General features: G+C 45.7%; 1 protein-coding gene across 7 annotated transcripts in view; it reads right to left on the bottom strand.

The window, feature by feature from the left end:
* ASAP1 (ArfGAP with SH3 domain, ankyrin repeat and PH domain 1) overlaps nucleotides 1-21182 on the bottom strand; it is a 284334-nt gene that overhangs the window by 52183 nt on the left and 210969 nt on the right. For all 7 annotated transcript variants that reach the window (XM_061606851.1, XM_061606803.1, XM_061606813.1 and 4 more), the window contains 4 exons: nucleotides 8008-8171; nucleotides 7684-7817; nucleotides 7027-7118; nucleotides 3846-4032 (listed from right to left, as the gene is read on the bottom strand). In XM_061606851.1, the coding sequence (XP_061462835.1) occupies nucleotides 3846-4032; nucleotides 7027-7118; nucleotides 7684-7817; nucleotides 8008-8171 (577 nt within the window). The remainder of the gene's footprint in view (nucleotides 1-3845; nucleotides 4033-7026; nucleotides 7119-7683; nucleotides 7818-8007; nucleotides 8172-21182) is intronic.

The raw sequence follows: 21182 nt of genomic DNA on the forward strand, positions 1-21182 counted from the left end.
TCAACAGATCCTGGCAAGAAACTAGCACAACCTGTAATTCTGCTAATTCCACCAAATCTGCAGATTCCAAAGTCGCCACCTTCTTCACCAAGGTCTGAATCTTGCCCACTCACTTGTCCATAAGATGCATCCAAAACTGTTGTGAATCTATCCATAAATCCAGGTGAATGATGTCCTGTGTGGGTTCTAGAGCACTCTTCTTGAGGTTCACTACGAACCTGTGGCTCCGTAGGCATAACAAGGTGGCATCCACATGGGTGCAGCATTGCTCCCCTCAAAGGCACCCTCACCAGGATGTCATCGAGGTAAGGGTGTACCTGCACCCCCTCAGTCCAGAGATAAGCAACCAAGGCCACCATAACCTTGGTGAAGTCCCTGGGGGCAGAGGTGAGCCCAAAGGGAAGTGCCCTGTCTAGAAATGCTGGTGTCTGTAACAAAAACGCAAAAACTTCCTGTGTCTCCTATTTAACAGAACATGGAGATAGGCCTCTGACAAGTATATGGATGCCATCCAGTTCTGAGCTATGGCCTCTGAGATTGACATGGGGGTTTCCATTTTAAACTTCTTGCAGGCCATCCTCCTATTCAGCCATTTGAGATTGAGTATGGCCTAGACATCCCCATATTTCTTTGGGACTAGAAACAAAATGGAGTACACTCTTTGCCCTCGATCCTGAGCCTGGCCTGGCTCCACTGCTTGGATAGACAGGAGGTGACTTATGGCCTTGCAAAACGCCCAATGCTTGTCTGGTTTCCTGGATCACGTGGTTTCTATAAATTTCTCCCTTGGCCACCTGGAAAACTCCAAGGAGTACCCCAAGGAAAACGTTTTGCATACCCACTTGTCCATTGTTGTTTGCGCCCATCTGTCTGCAAAGTGTCTGAGTTTGCCCCCTATAGCTCCTGGAGGAGCTGGGGTCCTGGTGTCATGCTGACTAACCCTCCTTAGGTCCTTTCTGGAACTTGGTGTTGCAAGAATAAGATGTGGAGGGTTGAGTATGTGAGGAAGCAGCCCCAATGTGGCTTGTAGCTTCCCAAGGAACCTTGCCACTGGTATGACTTGGAAGACTGAAAGAACTGCCTCTGTTGCTGCTTACCGTCATCCTTCTTCTAAATAGGAAGCGCCTTTTGCTTGTCCCGGTCTCCACCAGCACCTTCTCAAAAGGCTCCCGAAACAACTTGGTCCCCCCAAAAGGGTAATTTGCCAGTCGATTCTGAGACCCAGGATCAACATCCCAGCTGCGTAGCCATACCTTGTGATGCACCACCATGCTGGCTGCCATTGCCCTGGCATTAAGTTGTACGGCATCCCTTGCAGCATATGCCTGGAAGGCTGCTGCTATGGTGAGTTAAGCTAGATCATCCTTAACTGACTTTGGGACATCATCTCTGCTAGCAAGCTCCTGTGCCCACAGCATGCTGGCCCGTGCCATGACAGAAGTCACTGTGGAAACCCTAAACGCAGCTGCTTCTGCCTCAAAGTCTCTAGGAAGAGCTGTCTCCACACATTTATTGTAGGGATCCCTCAGACCTCCTTTCCCTTCCGATAATTGCAGAAGACGACAAAGCTGCCACAGGGGAATCCACTGCTCGTGTTTGCAGCTGATTTGTCATCCACTGTGGGAAGAGATAGTGCTTTCTGATCAGCTTGTGAAAAGGTTTGTGCTTGTGGGGGTGGCCCACACAACTTTCCACAGATCCTGGAATGAGCCAGGAAAGGGAGTAGTAGCCGACTTCTGTTGGCACTCTGGAAAAGCAGTTTTAACCCCCTTAGAAAGGGATGCCGTGCCTTCTGTGGTCTTAACCTGTTGTTCAGGCAACTCCAGCATTCTCCTGGCCTCAGCCACTAAGGCTCCTCCTCTGAGAGCTCTCCCTTCTCCCTCTCCTCCATGGAGAGGGAGCCTTCAGAATCCAACAGCAAACCCAGAACTGCCACCACCCTCCTGCTATGTTTGCACATCCTCCCTGCAGGGGAGACCCTCATAGCCACCTTGGTCTTGTGCTTATGCCCCTTACTCTGGCCCCTGCCATGGACAGGGGATGACTGGGGAGAGTGTGAATATGATGTTACAGAGGAGGAGTGGGAAGAGGGAGAAGATTTAAAACATGGGGGATGATGACTTGGTGCACCTGGGTTTAAACTGCTGAGACATGCTAAGGTGCTTCCTTTTTTCCTTCTTCTTCTTAGCAAGATTTCCCCCCCTCCTTGATCCCTTCTGGGAATTATGGGTGGCAGAGGTCCTAGGAGTGCCTGCTGAGGTTTTGGCCCCCTGTACCTCTTTTTCCACTATTCCATTAATCCAGACCATGAATTTGGGAAACTTCTCCTCCCCAAGTAGACCAGTCATGGGGTAACTGAGTGCACTCACCTCATCAATGCGCAAAATCTTCCCAGTTGCTGTGCAAAAAAACCCATTTGGTCCTCTGTGGGGCTAATCACCTAGGATTTGCCAGCTCTGCTGGTCTCCATGGTGGCTAATGAAGCGACTCTTGCCGATCCCAAGGTGGGGGTGGGTAAGGAGCCAATGCGGGCTGTGAACTGGGGCCGCATTACAAGTCCATACCTCACTACTTGGACTTCTGGAAGGAAAAATTCAGCCCATGCAAATGCAGCCCCCTGCCAAAAATAGTGGCTGCGCCTCTCTTAAGCCAATTAGGTGTGCCCTGCCAGTAGCCCGATGTCGCACCCAGGGCTGGTTCTAAAGGGCAGCCAGGTGGGGCACTGGCCCGAGGGCCCCTGGAGCTACGGGGTAATAGGGGGGCCCTCAGCGGCCCCTCCGCGATCCACAGCCCACCCACGCCCCCTACTTACCTGTCTCCTGCCTTTCAGTATTGCCCTTAATGAAGATGGCGGCCGCAGTTTCCCTAAAGTACTGAAGCCCCTGCCACCATCTTAGTTGATGGCAGAAATGCGTGCGCGTAGCACACACACGTACCATCAACAAAGATGGCGGCGGAGGCTTCATCCCCTTGGGGAAACCGCGGCCGCCATCTTGGTTAATGGCAATAGTAAAAGACAGGGGACAGGTAGGTGGGGGGCTGTGCATGCACAAATGCGGACGTGCACACACGCCGGGGCCCAGGGCAACCTGATGCCCAAGGGCCCCGGCATGCCTGGAGCTGGCCCTGTGGTCGCACCTGTCTGTGCTATAACTCGGTTGTGCCTCCATTTGTTTCCTGGAGCACGAACTGTCACTGAAACTCCCTATTGCAGCCTGATAGTGTTCCTCCAACCTGCTCTGACTGAGGCTGAGGGGAAGGGAGGGAAGAAAGGAGAGTTAGAAGAAGAGAAGAGGAAATAGGGGAGGTGAGGAAAAAACAAAGGGAAATAGAAGTAGCTGAGCTCTTAAGGAGCTCAGTTAGACCCAACCATCCCCAGTGAAAGGCAGGGCCGGCCTGGAGAGCGGGGATGGACCCTCCCCCTGGGTGAGGCATTTAGAAGTAGATCCTGCCTACACAGCCAAAGGGAGGTTCCATCCCAAGGGTTAGCACTGCCCTCCGGGGAATCTAGGGTTCATTTCATCTGAATAAAAATATTACAAAGCAGGTCATTTTTGTCAGCCAGGATAAATTAAAGACATTCACAGAATTACTGCTTTAAAAACTGACTATATAAAATGGCCTTCCAATCTGATCTGAGCACAAGAATATGTTACAAAATAAAGTATATTGCCTCTGGACAAAGAAGAAGCTCATAGTATAAAAGCAGCTTGCATTAAGGTGAGATACATAGCAGATAATTATTATCCATTATTCTATTATATGTCTATTTACAGAGTTGTGGGTTTTCTTAAAAATGCTTTAAACATGCTCATCTCTCTCAGATATCTTCACTAATGTCTTACCTGTCCAGGCTCCAGCAGTGGCTCCATTAGTTCGACCCCTTCTGCATAGACTTGAAGTAGTGCAAGTAAATCCCTGGATTTAACAGCCTCAAGTAGTTCATTCAGTTTAGATGCTGCAGATGCACAAGTCTTTCTGGAGAACTTATGATCTACATACTTAGCAGTAATAAATTCTTTACGTGCAGTCCTGAAAATGGGAAATTGTTACTAGACTTCCTATAGAAATTATCAGACTGCTTTTAAATAAAACGTCAAATTCCATTTTGTATTTGAAGCCACAAATTCATTTTAAAGAATTAAAAAGAAATTCTTTATCTGACCAACAATATAACAATAATTTATTCGCCCATTCTCTAAAGTGTATAGATTCCTTGCTGCTTTTACCAAAACATCTCTTGATCATAAGGTGTCTCCCACACCGAACCCTGTGTATTACAAGCGTCCAGTTCCTGTTGAGCCTAGAAATGAAAATGCTGTGCCACACATTAACTTTAACATATTAATGATCTGTGTAAGCAGGTTATGTATTGAAATTCTGATATAACCAATTTATATTTTTAAAAGTATATTTTCAAACCCTCAGAGTTATGAACAAAATCCTAAAATGATTACAGTGAGTGTCCTAGGCAACATTTCCCAAGTTCAACTAATACAGCAAATGTGACTGATCCATGGGTACTTCTATATCCAGCCTGCCCCTATCTTCAAGCCTAAATTGCAGCAGAGTCCAAACATCACATAGAAAATGATAGCTTGGAACTGCTGGAAGGGATGAGCAAAAGGATGACAAAAAGAGTATGGAAGCATTAAGGACATAAGATGATCAGAAAAGGATTGAGTGGCTGGAGACTAGAGGGGGCCACACAGCAATAGTGCTGTTTTGGAATTCAAAGCAGACAGTATTCTCCTAGGCCTCAAGCAGTGCTGTAGCCAGAACCACAGCTCAGCAAGGAAACAAAAAGCACTCTTATTTTGACATTGTGAGGCATTGTGTGAATTAGATTTTTTTTTCAAGTAGGCAAATAAAAATATTAACTTGCAAATCTCATTAGCCTTGCATGAAAGGGTGATCATTTTTCTTTTCACAAATCAGTCAAAATCATCATACAGTAATAACAAAACCATATTTACAATTTCCCCCTCAGAATCACTTATTTGGAAACACACACAAAAATTTATAAATTTCACTGCAAACTTTAAATTAATGAAGAATTTGTTGGGGAAAAAATGCCCATCTCTCTCTTTTTGCTCACCATAGCAATTCCTGTGGTCCAAGCAGGGATCATCCAGGTATGAAAGGTCCTCTCTCCCCATCCTGCCCAGAGTTAAGCATCTTATTTCACATTACAAATGCTGGTGTAAGCATCACTGGTACTTTCAGAATATAAGATGCTTGTAATCTTGGGAAGCCCTGTCTTCCCAAATCAAATTTGCTATCCTTACACAATTTGTGCTGGCATTGCATGGTAGGGGGTACTGCCTTGGAAATACAGGAAGCTGCTTTATACCAAGTCAGACAATTGATCCCATCCAGCTCAGTAATGACTACGCTGACTAGCATCAGTGACATAGGGTCAGACAGGAAGTCTTTCCCAGCTCTACCTGGAGATTACAGGGATTGGGCCAGGGACCTTCTGCAGGCAAACCAAATACTCTTCCACTGAGCTCTGGCAGTTCCACATAGGGGGCAGGGTGTGTTTTTAAAGTTCCTAAGCAGAAATGAACAGTGTGTTTGAAATTTCTCCCTATCGTCCATGGAAACACAACAGAGTTCTAGATTTGGACCCTATTCTGGGATGCAGAACGCTCTCTGATTTGGGCTCCAAAACCAATGGGCAGGCTGGGACAATCAGCATTCACTTGAGACTTGGTAAGAAAAATTGTATCCACAGTTCTGCACCTGATCAGAAATACAGAGAACGTTGGGAAGTAGATGGGAGTCTTCTCACCACCTGGCAGAAACATATAGATGCCCAAACCTAGCAGTGGGCTACATGCACAGGAAGGTAAGTAGTCAGCTGTACTCATATATGTCTGTGCATCAAAGCATGTACTGCAGGGGTAAGAAACCCGAGGGCTGCACTCTGGTTTGGACAACCTTCTGGGGGCCACATGCCAGGGGTGGGTGGGGCCAGAGCAACAAATGTGAACTTTACCTTTGCACAGTAGGGTAGTTTCTACACACCCTCTCTGTCCTCCATCCAGACCAGCAAGAGACATGTTCAGAGTTCAAGGGCACATTCCAGCCAAGCAAAAATACTCAAGGGTGTGAAGCAGGGCCAGAAGGGGGTGTGGCTTGGAGAGAATCCCAGGGGCCAGATAGAGAGGCTCGAAGTTCCACACCTCCTGTATGCAGCTCACAGACCTGTCGGGGGGGGAGGGGCTCATTCAGCCCTCCTCACATATTAAATGAACATTTCGGCATGGTTAGGCTTTATCTTGAGTACTGCATCCAGTTTTGGACACTGCACTTTAAGAAGGCTGCGGACAAACTGGAACAGGTTCAGAGGAGGGCAGCAAGGATGATCAGAGGACTGGAAACAAAGCTCTGTCAGGAGAGGCTGAAAGAACTGGACATGTGTAGCCTTGAGGAGAAAAGACTTGGGGGAAGATATGATAGCACTTTTCAAGTACTTGAAAGGTTGCCACACAGAGGCCAGGACCTTTTCTCGATCGTTCCGGAGTGCAGGACACAGAATAATGGGCTCATGTTACAGGAAGCCAGATTTCAACTGAACATGAGGAAAATCTTCCTGTTAGATCAGTGCAACAATGGAACCAATTACCTATGGAGGTGGTGGGCTCCCCAACACTGGAGGCATTCAAGGGGCAGCTAGACAGCCAACTGTCAGGGATGCTTTCACTTGGATTGCTACACTGAGCAGGGAGTTGGATTCGAGGGCCTAAGAGGCCCCTTCCAACTCTATGATCCCTAAGCTCCCTACGCAAGTATGAACATTAACTTCAAACACATGTTGCTTCTCATTATTAGGATTTTTTTTAAAACAAAAGAGTAAGCAACATGAATATCAGCTAGTAAAAAATAACTGAAAAGTTGCCCAATGATGGTGCTTGTTAAGAAAATTAATTTCTTAGCTTCATTCTATATTTCAAAGACTCTTGAAGTCCATGAAAATTCCTATGTTAATTTTATCCAGATAATTTTTTTTTCATTACTTACATATCACTTGTTGGAGTAGGTTTTGGAGAAGGACTTGGTAAATTCCCCTCCATAATTTCATTAAAACTATTGTTTCCAATGTTCTTGGCCAGCTGTGGAAAGTATAAAATAGTGCTATTAGTCTGAAGACTTTATATGCATAATATCTGACATAAAATGGATTTTTAAACTGTATCTTACGATACAGTCAGATAACCCCTTCTGCAGAACAGACATATTGAAAAGTAAACAGCATAGGCCTCCTGAGAAACCTTTTTCTTACAAATTTTAGCCTAGTATCACCAATAATTTTACATTCAAGGAAACTGTATAGAAATCAGACACCCACCAGAATCACACACATTGAATGAAAAAGAACATGCTAGTACTATTAGGGACATAGAAGCTGCCTTATATCAAGTCAGACTATTGATCCATCTAGCTCAGTATTCTCTGCAATGACTGCCGGGGCTCTTCAGAGTTTAAGGCAATAGTCTTTTCCAGGCCTACCTGGAGATCCTGTGAATTGACGCTAGGATTCTGCATGCAAAACATTTACTTTTCCATTTTGCTACATACAACCCTTCCACATCTTTATTCCATTATTGTTAGTGGTAATTGCACACGTGTATTAGTTCTAAGGCTAGTGAATTTTGGTCATTTTATAATGCTGCTTACCAAGAGTTCGGATGTTCCTAATTTGTCTAGCTCTATAGACTGGATTCGAGAAATATGAACACCCATTTCTCTATGTATTCCAGAGCATTCTATACAGGTTAAAATACCCAGGTTAGTTGAAAGCCATGTGGGATCTGAACAAAAAGCAGAGGAAAACAACAAATAGCATTAAAAACAGTTATTTTTCTTATAACAGCAAGACAACTAATAATATTTGACTCACAAATTCAAAGTTTAACAGATGAATTAAATAATTTCTTAGAAATAAACACTTGGCCAGAAAATTTCTGTTAGTAAAAATATATTTAATGCACATAGAAATACCTGGTGATCCACAATCACAGCAGACATCATTTCCAGGGAATCTCTGTATGTCATCAATAATGGCTTTTGTAAGATCTTCTAAACTATTTTCCCCTGCACTCTGTTCTCCACGGAAAGCCATATTTAAAGCTTCTTCTTTGCTGTTAGTCAATACTGATATCCATCTAATATAAAATACAAACTTTTTTTAAGTATTGAGCATTGCAAATTAATAATTAATGAAAGAGCAAAATGATTAGTGTATACTGATGGGAAACAGCAATCTGAACACTGAAAAAAGAGGACAACATAGAAAGAAAATGAAACAGGTTAGAAATACAAGAGGAAAAGTGGTGGAAAATGTGAGGAATGTATATTTATTAGTAAAGTCTAAGTAAGAAATCTGAAATTTTCGTGGAGCAAACCATCTAACCAGCTACAGTACTGTAATTCTGGAAAAAAGTAAAAATTCAGATTTTGTTACGCATACGGAACATCAGGAGACAAAGTCTTCAAGCATCAGGGATGCTTGTCAGAAACGTTTCAGAAGCAAAGTATTAGTCATGGGAATTAACCAGTTAATTAGCTAGTTAAGAAATAAAATTAAGTTAGCTATCTCTTTAAATTAGTTAAATTAGCAAAGAGTTCCAGATCAGGCCTGCTGTCAACCACATGACAGCAGAAATATTGTCCAGGTCCCAGTGGATCCTTTGTCACCCCATCCCCCTTTCAGGGGGTTCTGCTGGCTATTAACAGAAGCTTTTGTCTGCCCAACACATGGGCAGGTACATTAAGGCACTCCTCTCAGGCAGAGCCAGGCAGGGCTGGGCAGAAGGACACTTCTGTCCATCCAAGCTCCCTCCTCCACAATGGATCAGGGAGTCTGAATTGCTCAATAACATACATACTTATGGAGTTGTGCTTTAATTGCTATGAATATATCAATGTTCTTACGTAGGTGGGATTTGCTAGCTTAACAGAACAGTATGTTTTCCAGAGGTTGTCATCTGTGCATAGGCCCAGGTTAGGAAAACAGATTACAGTAGGGCCCCGCTTATATGGCGGGTTAGGGACCAGGCCTCTGCCGTAAAGCGGAAGTCGCCGTAAAGTGGAACCCATTGACTATAATGGGTTGCGTCGCGCGAAAATGTCGCAAAATGCCAACAAACCACAAAATCGGCTTTAAAACGGGGAATTTCCCCTAATTGAAAGTTGCCGCATCAGCGGAACACCGGAAAGCGGAAAGCCGGGCCCCACTGTATGTGGAAATGGGAAAGGGGACTACTGTATTGCCTTAGGATGCATGGAAAAATACTACCAAACAAAAGTGTACTAAAGTAAAACATAACACAAGTGGTAGCAACAATAAATATGTGTGTGTGAATGTGTGTGAATGTGAAATTGGGTTGAAATTATATTTATTTAGTTTAATTAATTTAATTTAATTTAATTTAGTATTACAGTTGTTATAGGGTACGGAGGCGGGTCTCCGGATTAATGTTATTAGGGTGGGTGGCCTGTTGACTGGCAGATAGGGATAGAGGCATGTGCAAACCAGGGACGGAGGTGGGGGGCCAAGTTATAGGAAGTTTGGGCGGCAGGCGCTGGAAGGGTGCTGCTGGCAGACCATGCCGGAATAGGGGAACGCGGGATAGATGCATTATATCCATCCCGTGTTCCGGGTCTGCTCAGAACCAGATGAAAACTGGGGGATGCAAGGTTCCTACCGACCTTCGACTGCTGTCATGTAATGCCAGGTCTGTGGCTCAGAAAACCTCGCTCATCCATGATATGGTCTTGGATGGGCGGGCAGACCTGGCATGTATTACGGAAACTTGGCTAGACGAAGCCTCTGCTCCCACTCTTGAGGCCATGTGTCCGCCAGGTTTCCGTTATGCACAGCAGCCGAGGGTGGGAAGGCGGGGAGGGGGTGTGGCAGTCATCTATCGAGAGTCCTTGTTTTTTGCCAGACCTCCTCTCCATAGGACTCAATTTGTTGATTGTATGTACTGGAGGTTGGGCCCGAAGGGCAGTTTAGGGATCTTGCTGGTGTACCGCCCACCCCGCTGCACAGCAGATTCCCTGGCCGAGGTGCTGGAGGTGGTCTCGGCTGTACGGGCATTGTCCCCAGAATTGTTAGTGCTGGGTGACTTTAACGTGCATGCTGAGGCCGCCCTCACAGGAGCCCCTCGGGATTTCCTGGAAACCATGGCTTCCTGGGAACTGCACCTAAGTAATATTGGGCCCACCCATGTAGCCGGTCATGCTCTCGACCTTGTGTTTGTCCTGGGAGAGGAGAGAAGTGGTCTGAAGTTGGGAGTGGTTTATGCCACTCCTGTGTCATGGTCAGATCACTACCTGGTAAATACGGACTTCTCGTTGCCATGCCCCCTCCGCAGGGGTGAAGGACCTATTAGAATGGTCCGCCCCAGGCGCCTGATGGATCCGGATGGATTCCTGACTGCGCTAGGGGAATTGGAACCTGCTGAAGGTCACCCGGTTGAAACCCTGGTGATGGAGTGGAATGAGGGGATCACCAGGGCATTAGACCGGGTGGCTCCGAAACGTCCTCTCCCCCTGAATAGAACTCAGCTAGCACCATGGTATACACCGCGGTTGCGTAGTCTGAGACAGGAGGTGAGACGACTAGAACGCCGGTGGCGGAAATCCCGCTCCGAAGATGTCCGGACACAGGTTAGAGCAGCAGTAGCTGCCTACCAAGTAGCAATAAAGGCAGGAAAGAAGGCTTTCTTTGCTGCCTCTATTGCGTCTGCGGAGTGCTGTCCCAGGAGGCTGTTCCAGGTGGTCCGAAGCCTGGTCGGCCCAGTTGCTCAGGAGCCCTTGGAACAGTCAAAGGCCTCCTGTGACTTATTAGCAAGGCACTTCGCTGATAAAATCGAACACTTACGGAGCTCGATCCCGTGCGCCGTGGATACAGTGAATGAACCAGAGTTGGCCAGTTGCATGCCGGTAAGTTGGGATCGGTTTCAGCTTCTCCCTTCTGAGGAAGTGGACAAGGTGCTTTCATCTGTGAAGCGTACCACTTGCCTTACTGATCCTTGCCCTTCGTGGCTCCTTATGAGCTGCAGAGAGAAATTGGGCGAGGGGATCAAAGCGGTGGTAAACGCATCCTTGCAAGAGGGTGTGATGCCATCAGCCTTCAAGGAGGCAATTGCAAAGCCCATCCTAAAGAAGCCCTCCTTGGATCCCCAAGTTTTCAATAACTTCTGCCCAATTTCGAACCTACCATTTTGGGGCAAGGTCATTGAGCGAGTGGTGGCCAACCAGTTGTCAGCACACTTGGATGAAACGGATTACTTGGATCCATACCAATCGGGTTTCAGGACTGGTCACGGAACTGAAACAGCCTTGGTCGCTCTGGTAGATGATCTGAGGAGGGCATTAGATAGGGGAGAATTCACCTTTCTTGTCCTCCTCGATCTCTCAGTGGCTTTTGATACTGTCGACCACAGTATCCTTTTACTTCGCCTGGAGGGATTGGGAATTGGAGGCACTGTATTACAGTGGTTCCGTTCCTTTCTCTCCGACAGGTACCAACAGGTAGCATTGGGGGAGGAGGTTTCAGACCCTTGGCCTCTCAATTGTGGTGTGCCACAGGGTTCTATCCTCTCTCCCATGCTATTTAACATTTATATGAAGCCGCTGGGGACAATCATTAGGAGATTTGGGCTGCAGTGTCACCAATATGCAGATGACACTCAGCTCTACCTCTCGTTTAAATCTTCGCCAGAGTCGGCTGTGGAGACCTTCTCCAAGTGCCTGGAATAAGTGAGTGGATGGATGGGAAGGAACAAGCTGAAGCTAAACCCCGATAAGACCGAGGTGCTGCTCGTGGGGGACAAAAGGAGGTTGGGAGATGTTGACTTGAAGTTCAATGGGGTGAGTCTACCCCTGAAGGACCAGGTCCGCAGCCTTGGGGTTGTACTTGATTCCAGGCTGTCCATGGAGGCTCAGATTTCGGCAGTGAGCTGGGCAGCCTGGTATCAACTACACCTCATACGAAGGCTGCAACCCTACCTTCCTGTTCATCAGCTCCCACTGGTAGTACACGCCCTGGTCACCTCTCATTTGGATTACTGTAATGCACTCTACGTGGGGTTACCCTTGAAAACGGTCCGGAAACTACAACTTATACAAAATGCGGCGGCTTGACTACTTACGAACAGTCGCCGCCGGGATCACATCACACCAGTGTTGTTCGATCTACACTGGCTTCCAGTTGTTTTCCGAGCCCAATTCAAGGTGTTGGTATTAACCTTTAAATCCCTAAACGGTTTCGGCCCAGTTTATCTTACGGAACGCCTTCAACGCCACCAATTATGCCGCCCGACAAGATCGGCCACACAGGGCCTTCTCTCAATCCCGCCAACAAAAACAGCTAGATTGGCGGGTACTAGAGAGAGGGCATTCTCAGTGGCGGCCCCCACCCTCTGGAACTCCCTCCCACAAGATCTCCGGCACGCCTCTTCCCTAAATGCATTTCGGAAAGCCTTAAAGACCTGGCTCTTTCAACAGGCCTTCGGGATCTCCAGGGAGGGTTAATTACTATGATTGAAATGCCTCCTGCCCTGTTTTAATATTGTTGTTCCAGCTGTATTGCTTTTATACTGTTTTTATATTGTATTACTGTATTTTATCATATTGTGTTTTAACGATTTTGTACGTCGCCTAGAGTGGCCATTGGCCAGATAGGCGACACAGAAATTAAATTTATTATTATTTATTATTATTATTATTATTATTATTATAAATAGACACCAACCTCAGCAAAATCTGCTTAAACAGACAAGGGAGCATTTTTCCATTTAGTAACCAGTCCATCTGAAAGTTAAAGACCTAACCCCTAGAAGAACCTCATTTCTATGTGAGAGCAAGATGTTCTGTTTAAGTGTCTAATTAGTCACTAAGTGTAAGCACACACACTTATGTTTCATGTTAATAGGCACATTTTAGCTAGTATATTACTTTATGAGATATACCCATAAATCTTTAAAATAAACTACAGTGCAGCCATTCACTTCCAAATAACAAAACAAAACATACTGCAAACCAGAGTCTTACAGAGGTATATGATGCTATTTCATTCATTTATAAGTAATTGCCTAAACCCCTCGCTGGATCGTCACCTAGTAGTGGTGAGTGGGCTTGTGTGTTCCAATGAACCCTGTGAGTGATGCCGTTGGGAGTCATGCTCCCAGCAGGGTCACCCATGGCGGTAAGGTCAAGGGAGAGGAACCAGACAAAAAACAATCCAAGAATGTACTCAACAGCAGAACAGGCGGAGGATAACAATGTGTATGTTACAATGGCTGTGAGGCGGATGAAGGCTGCAGCAGATAAAAGACTTCCAATCGTCGTGGTATCCATGCCATTGGACCAAAGGCTTTTTCTGTCAAGATTGTGTGTGGATCGTTGTGCACCGATCTCCCCACATAAAACAAATTCACACACAGGCGTCTTCCAACCAAACCAAACCCAAAGTCCCAGGGCGATAGGCGACGGGGGCAGGACTCTGAAATCGAGAAGCCCCTAGTCATGGACCGGCACATGGGTGGTGGATACAGACTCAGTTGTCTTGGCTCAAGGACCGAGGCAGTTGAGTAGTTCGGCAGCTATATCCACGACTGAGCAGTCCTATTCAGGATCCACTCTTCTCACCCCGTATGGGGAGGAGGCTAGAAAAGGTGCCCTAAACATAGTCTGCCTCATCTCTCTCCCTGACTGGATTACCGCATCCAGTGGGGTCACCACTTAGCGGTTGCAAAAGACAACTGAACTTTGGAACATGGAATATACGGACATTGCTGGACAATACAGATAGTGAACGTCCTGAACGCAGGACTGCCATCATTGCAAGGGAGTTGAGACATTTTAATAATGACATAGCAGTACTCCAGGAAACTTGAAGAGCAGGAGAAGGACAACTGGCATTAATGAACGACTCTCAACTCTCCGGTTAAAACTTGCCAAAAAATTCTAAGTGCTTATGCATCAACATCAGATGCTGATGAAGATCAAGGAACAATGTTATAACTAGCTGGTCACCATCTTATCAGAGATACTTAAGGAGGATAAAATTATCCTCTTGGGCGATTTCAATGCAAGTGTTGGGCGTGATTTCGATTTATGGCCAGAAACCATTGGGAAAGGAGTTGGCAATAGCAACTTGAATGGAATTCTACTTCTGACTAAATGTGCAGACCATAATCTTGTTATTACAAACACACTCTTTTATCAGACAAATAAATTTAAAACATAATGGAAGCACCCTCAGTTTCCTGGATTATGTAATTGTCCGTGCCAAAGGTCGTCATGATGTACTCCTCACTAGGGCCATGACAAGTGCTGATGACTGCTGGACAGATCACCCATTAATTTGATCCACTATGGCCATTAATATTGTTCCTCAACGTAGGCTCCAAGGAAGAAAACCAAGGCGTAAAATAAACATCCATACCCTTCAAGATCCTATTAAGTGAGCCTGCTTTCAAACAACTCTCATGAAACATCTACCGACGGAACTCCCTGAAAATGTCGAGGAACACTGGAGTCAATTGAAGACATCCATTATTGCAGCATGTGAACAAACTATTGGATACCAAACTAAGAAACATCAGGATTGGTTTGATGAGAATGATAGCGAGATTGAACATATCAACAAGAAAAGGAAAGCCTTCCAGATATGGCGAAATGACATTAACTGCACTGCTAAGAAAAAAAATCTATCCTAGTGCAAAGGCTGAGGTCCAAAGAAGAACTAGAGAACTTAAGAACGCCTGGTGGATAAAGAAAGCTCAATAAATCCAGCACTTTGCAGATGCTCACGATGCACGGGGCTTTTTTAATGCTACAAATTTGTAAGTAACTCTGAAGAGCCCTGGCAGTCATTGCAGAGATTACTGAGCTAGATGGATCAATAGTCTGACTTGATATAAGGCAGCTTCCTATGTCCCTAATAGTACTAGCATGTTCTTTTTCATTCAATGTGTGTGATTCTGGTGGGTGTCTGATTTCTATACAGTTTCCTTGAATGTAAAATTATTGGTGATACTAGGCTAAAATTTGTAAGAAAAAGGTTTCTCAGGAGGCCTATGCTGTTTACTTTTCAATATGTCTGTTCTGCAGAAGGGGTTATCTGACTGTATCGTAAGATACAGTTTAAAAATCCATTTTATGTCAGATATTATGCATATAAAGTCTTCAGACTAATAGCACTATTTTATACTTTCCACAGCTGGCCAAGAACATTGGAAACAATAGTTTTAATGAAATTATGGAGGGGAATTTACCAAGTCCTTCTCCAAAACCTACTCCAACAAGTGATATGTAAGTAATGAAAAAAAAATTATCTGGATAAAATTAACATAGGAATTTTCATGGACTTCAAGAGTCTTTGAAATATAGAATGAAGCTAAGAAATTAATTTTCTTAACAAGCACCATCATTGGGCAACTTTTCAGTTATTTTTTACTAGCTGATATTCATGTTGCTTACTCTTTTGTTTTAAAAAAAATCCTAATAATGAGAAGCAACATGTGTTTGAAGTTAATGTTCATACTTGCGTAGGGAGCTTAGGGATCATAGAGTTGGAAGTGTAGCATAGTGTAGCAATCCAAGTGAAAGCATCCCTGACAGTTGGCTGTCTAGCTGCCCCTTGAATGCCTCCAGTGTTGGGGAGCCCACCACCTCCATAGGTAATTGGTTCCATTGTTGCACTGATCTAACAGGAAGATTTTCCTCATGTTCAGTTGAAATCTGGCTTCCTGTAACATGAGCCCATTATTCTGTGTCCTGCACTCCGGAACGATCGAGAAAAGGTCCTGGCCTCTGTGTGGCAACCTTTCAAGTACTTGAAAAGTGCTATCATATCTTCCCCCAAGTCTTTTCTCCTCTATAAAGTCTTCAGACTAATAGCACTATTTTATACTTTCCACAGCTGGCAAAGAACATTGGAAACAATAGTTTTAATGAAAGACATGATTCACTAGCAAAGACAATAATGCTGGGAAAAACAGAAGGCAGTAGAAAAAGAGGAAGACCAAAGAAGAGATGGGTTAATTCCATAAAGGAAGCCACAGACTTGAATTTACAAGATCTGAATAGGGTGGTTTATAACCGATGCTATTGGAGGCCGCTGATTCACAGGTTGCCATAAGTCGTAATCGACTTGAAGGCACATAACACCACCACCAACATGCCATCATGTCGGTTATAGCACCATCTAGGGTTCGAAGGCAAGAATGCACAGGAGTCAAGACTCTAGCTGCCCCTTCCGGTCCCACTCCAGTTCATCTGAGACAAGGCCAAAGTGAGACATCTTGACTGCAGTCACATATAGAACAGACAGAACAGCAAGGAAAAGGGCACTGCCCAAATAGAAGAGCAGCAACAGCCAGAACACATACAAACAGCCATAACACGAGTCTTGACTCATTAACACATTATAACATAGTCAAACTAAAGGAACCTTACCATGAAGGCAGCCTCCATCAGGGAGGGCCGTGATCGCATGATACCTGGGAAAGCCACCTTTCATGTGAGACCAATGGTCCGTTTTCCCCAGGTAGCATGCCATCATATGGGATATACCAAACCAACCCTAGTAGGGAGGGACTACCCGGTGCCCAACCATGAGAAACAACCTGTTGCAGAATACACCTCCCAAAAGGAGCATCATCAGAGGCATAGCAGTCTATCTTATAGTACTTGATGAATACAAGAGATGCATTAGTTGTGAATGCCACCATGGAGGCTGCAGACCTAACAGAATGCGCCATGATATAGCGAGGCACCTGAATTTTAAACTGTCTTAAGTCACCCAGGAACCTGCTTGTGAAGGGCAAGACTTAACTGAGCAACCAGCTTAGTTTACATTATTTTGCTAAGTTAAGTGTCATACCTAAGGAGAAGTGCAAACGCAAGGTGAACCTCAAATTGCAGTGCAACATTCTTCCCAGTGGGAGATCGAAGAAACTCATGACTGCTGAAATTGCTACTGCTGCATATCACTGCACTATGCCTCAAAGAGTGATATCCATAAAAACAGCACAGGATGGCCCAGCCATGGTTACATACACACAGTAGAGGGGAGCAGTACCAGGCATTATATGGATAGATTCCTGATTAATCAACACAGGTAGAGGGGTGCGGTGGATTAGCGAGGCCAAAAATAACTGCACCCAAGGGCAAGAGTAACCGCCCACAGTAGAGGGGAGCAGTTTGAGCACTGCAGGTGCAATGCAGGAACAGGGGGAATGTGAGCAATGGAGGAGTGCACTGGAAAGTGGAATAGGGCTGCCAGTCTTTCTTGACCTGTAACAGAGATCTCTGATCTAATCTGCTCCACAGCAATAGTGGATGTAGTAGAGGATGCTTCCAGCAAGCTTGGAAGGAAAACCTACTGTATCCGCCTGGCGGCCAACTGAATAGACGAGTGCTTGGTTTTGGCAACAACCTTAGAGTTGAGATGTTGAGGCAGAAAAGCAACACAATGTGTTCCACCGCAGATAGCATATCAAAAGAATCCACAATTGGCTGTGGACCGAAGATGGTATACACACACACACACAGTAGAGGGGTGAGGTACCTGGTGAATCTAACACTGAGGCACCTGCACACAGATACACACAGAGGGGTGCAGCGATTTGGGATGAGACCTAGTATACACTCACACAGTAGTCGGATGCGGTACCTGAAGTCCGACACACACACACACGAGGAGGGGCGGGGCGAGGGAGCCTGCTCCACGAGCTAGAGGGAGCCCCAGCTGACGAAGCGTCAAGGCCCCAGCTGACAAAGCATCAAGGCGAGTTCGGCAGCAGGGCGAGGAGGCCAGGGCCCCCCACTCTGCCCGTCTGTTCCCTGACCTCAACTAAACCGAGGTCTCCAACCCATTGATGTAATAAACCTTAAACAAAACTATGCAGGTAAGAAGCCAGCAGGGGTGTGGGAGCTTTCCAGTGTTTTGCACCGCCTGCAGCATGTACGACTATCTGCCTGTTGGACAGAAGTCGTGGGTGTGCTCTCGGTGCAATGAGCTCCTGGCTCTCCGGGAACGACTTCATTTCCTTGAGGCCAAGGTGGCGGACCTGGAAAAGCTGAGAGAGGCAGAGAGGTGTGTGGAGGAGGCCTTCAGGGACGTTATAGCTGTGTCCCACTCCAACGATGATAGCTCTCCTGCTATCATGGAGAACGATGGTCTCGGGGAAGGAGAGCATCCAGCTGAGGAAGAGGGAAACGATCCCTTAGAAGGGACCCATTCCTCGGGAGATGAGCAGCTATCCTCTCGTGCCGAGGATATATCTCCAGGGGGTGGAGGGATCCTTGTAGTGGGTGATTCGATCATTAGGAACATAGACAGTGGGGTGTGTGATGGGCGTGTAGACCGCAAGGTGTTTTGCCTGCCTGGTGCGAAGGTTGCGGATATCGCCCGTCGTTTAGATAGTTTGGTAGACAGTGCTGGGAAGGAGTCAGTGGTCGTGGTGCACGTTGGCACTAACGACATGGGGAAATGCAGCCGTGAGGTCCTGGAAGCAAAATTTAGGTTGCTAGGTAGGATGCTGAAAGCCAGGACCTCCAAGGTGGCTTTCTCTGAAATGCTACCGGTTCCACGCGCAGGACCAGCCAGACAGGCCCAGCTTCGCAGTCTCAATGCGTGGATGAGACGATGGTGTCGGGTGGAAGGGTTCGGATTTGTTAGGCACTGGGGAACATTTTGGGACAAGCCGGGCCTGTACAAAAGGGACGGGCTCCACTTGAACCAGAATGGAACCAGACTGCTGGCACTTAAAATTAAAAAGGTAGCAGAGCAGCTTTTAAACTGACTGAGGGGGGAAACCCGACAGGAGCTGAGAAAGGTCCGGTTCGGAATAAACCTCCCCCCTGGGATAAAAACCAAAGAAATGATGAAATTTTAAAAGGGGTAGGCCTAGAAGTAGGCATTGTGAGAGCAGGGGCACAGGATATAAATTCAGAAGAGCAAAATTACCACAGGCCTAACCACAAGTGCCAAAGACACTTGAAGAGAGACACTGCTCACAAGTGCCTGTACGCTAATGCTAGGAGCCTCCGAACCAAGATGGGAGAACTGGAGTGCTTGGTCTTAGAGAAGAGCATTGATATAGTGAGCATAACCGAGACCTGGTGGAATGGAGAAAACCAGTGGGATACGGTTATTCCTGGATATAAACTATATCGGAAGGACAGGGAAGGACGTATTGGTGGCGGAGTCGCTCTATACGTGAAAGAAGGCATTGAATCCAGCAAGCTTGAAACCCCAAAAGAGGCAGACTCCTCCACAGAATCGTTGTGGGTGGTGATACCGTGCCCCAGGAGGGACTTAATACTGGGAACGATCTATCGTCCCCCTGATCAAAATGCTCAGGGAGACCTTGAGATGAGATATGAAATTGAGGAAGCATCCAAACTAGGAAATGTGGTAGTAATGGGTGACTTCAACTACCCAGACATAGACTGGCTGCATATGTGTTCCAGTCATGACAAAGAAGCAAAGTTTCTAGATATTCTAAATGACTATTCCCTAGATCAGTTGGTCATGGAACCGACCAGAGGGACGGCAACCCTGGACTTAATCCTCAGTGGGGACCGGGACCTGGTGCGAGATGTAAGTGTTGTTGAACCGATTGGGAGCAGTGACCACAGTGCTATTAAATTAAACATATATGTAACTGGCCAATTGCCACAAAAATCCAACACGGTCACATTTGACTTCAAAAGAGGAAACTTCACAAAAATGAGGGGATTGGTAAAAAGAAAGCTGAAAAACAAAGTCCAGAGGGTCACATCACTCGAAAATGCTTGGAAGTTGTTTAAAAACACTATATTAGAAGCTCAACTGGAGTGCATACCGCAGATCAGAAAAGGTACCGCCAGGGCCAAGAAGATGCCAGCATGGTTAACGAGCAAAGTCAAGGAAGCTCTTAGAGGCAAAAAGTCTTCCTTCAGAAAATGGAAGTCTTGTCCCAATGAAGAAAATAAAAAAGAACACAAACTCTGGCAAAAGAAATGCAAGAAGACAATAAGGGATGCTAAAAAAGAATTTGAGGAGCACATTGCTAAGAACATAAAAACCAACAACAAAAAATTCTATAAATACATTCAAAGCAGGAGACCATCTAGGGAGACAATTGGACCCTTGGATGATAAGGGAGTCAAAGGTGTACTAAAGAACGATAAGGAGATTGCAGAGAAGCTAAACGAATTCGTTGCATCTGTCTTCACAGTGGAAGATATAGGGCAGATCCCTGAACCTGAACTAACATTTGCAGGAAGGGATTCTGAGGAACTAAGACAAATAGTGGTAACGAGAGAGGAAGTTCTAAGCTTAATGGACAATATAAAAACTGACACATCACCGGGCCCGGATGGCATCCACCCGAGAGTTCTCAAAGAACTCAAAGGTGAAATTGCTGATCTGCTAACTAAAATATGTAACTTGTCCCTCGGGTCCTCCTCCGTGCCTGAGGACTGGAAAGTGGCCAATGTAACGCCAATCTTCAAAAAGGGATCCAGAGGGGATCCCGGAAATTACAGGCCAGTTAGCTTAACTTCTGTCCCTGGAAAACTGGTAGAAAGTATTATTAAAGCTAGATTAACTAAGCACATAGAAGAACAAGCCTTGCTGAAGCAGAGCCAGCATGGCTTCTGCAAGGGAAAGTCCTGTCTCAGTAACCTATTAGAATTCTTTGAGAGTGTCAACAAGCATATAGATAGAGGTGATCCAGTGGACATAGTGTACTTAGACTTTCAAAAAGCGTTTGACAAGGTACCTCACCAAAGACTTCTGAGGAAGCTTAGCAGTCATGGAATAAGAGGAGAGGTCCTCTTGTGGATAAGGAATTGGTTAAGAAGCAGAAAGCAGAGAGTAGGAATAAACGGACAGTTCTCCCAATGGAGGGCTGTAGAAAGTGGAGTCCCTCAAGGATCGGTATTGGGACCTGTACTTTTCAACTTGTTCATTAATGACCTAGAATTAGGAGTGAGCAGTGAAGTGGCCAAGTTTGCTGACGACATTAAATTGTTCAGGGTTGTTAAAACAAAAAGGGATTGCGAAGAGCTCCAAAAAGATCTCTCCAAACTGAGTGAATGGGCGGAAAAATGGCAAATGCAATTCAATATAAACAAGTGTAAAATTATGCATATTGGAGCAAAAAATC

The sequence above is a fragment of the Rhineura floridana genome, chromosome 1, assembly GCF_030035675.1.
Source record: "Rhineura floridana isolate rRhiFlo1 chromosome 1, rRhiFlo1.hap2, whole genome shotgun sequence".
Taxonomy (NCBI): Eukaryota; Metazoa; Chordata; class Lepidosauria; order Squamata; family Rhineuridae; genus Rhineura; species Rhineura floridana.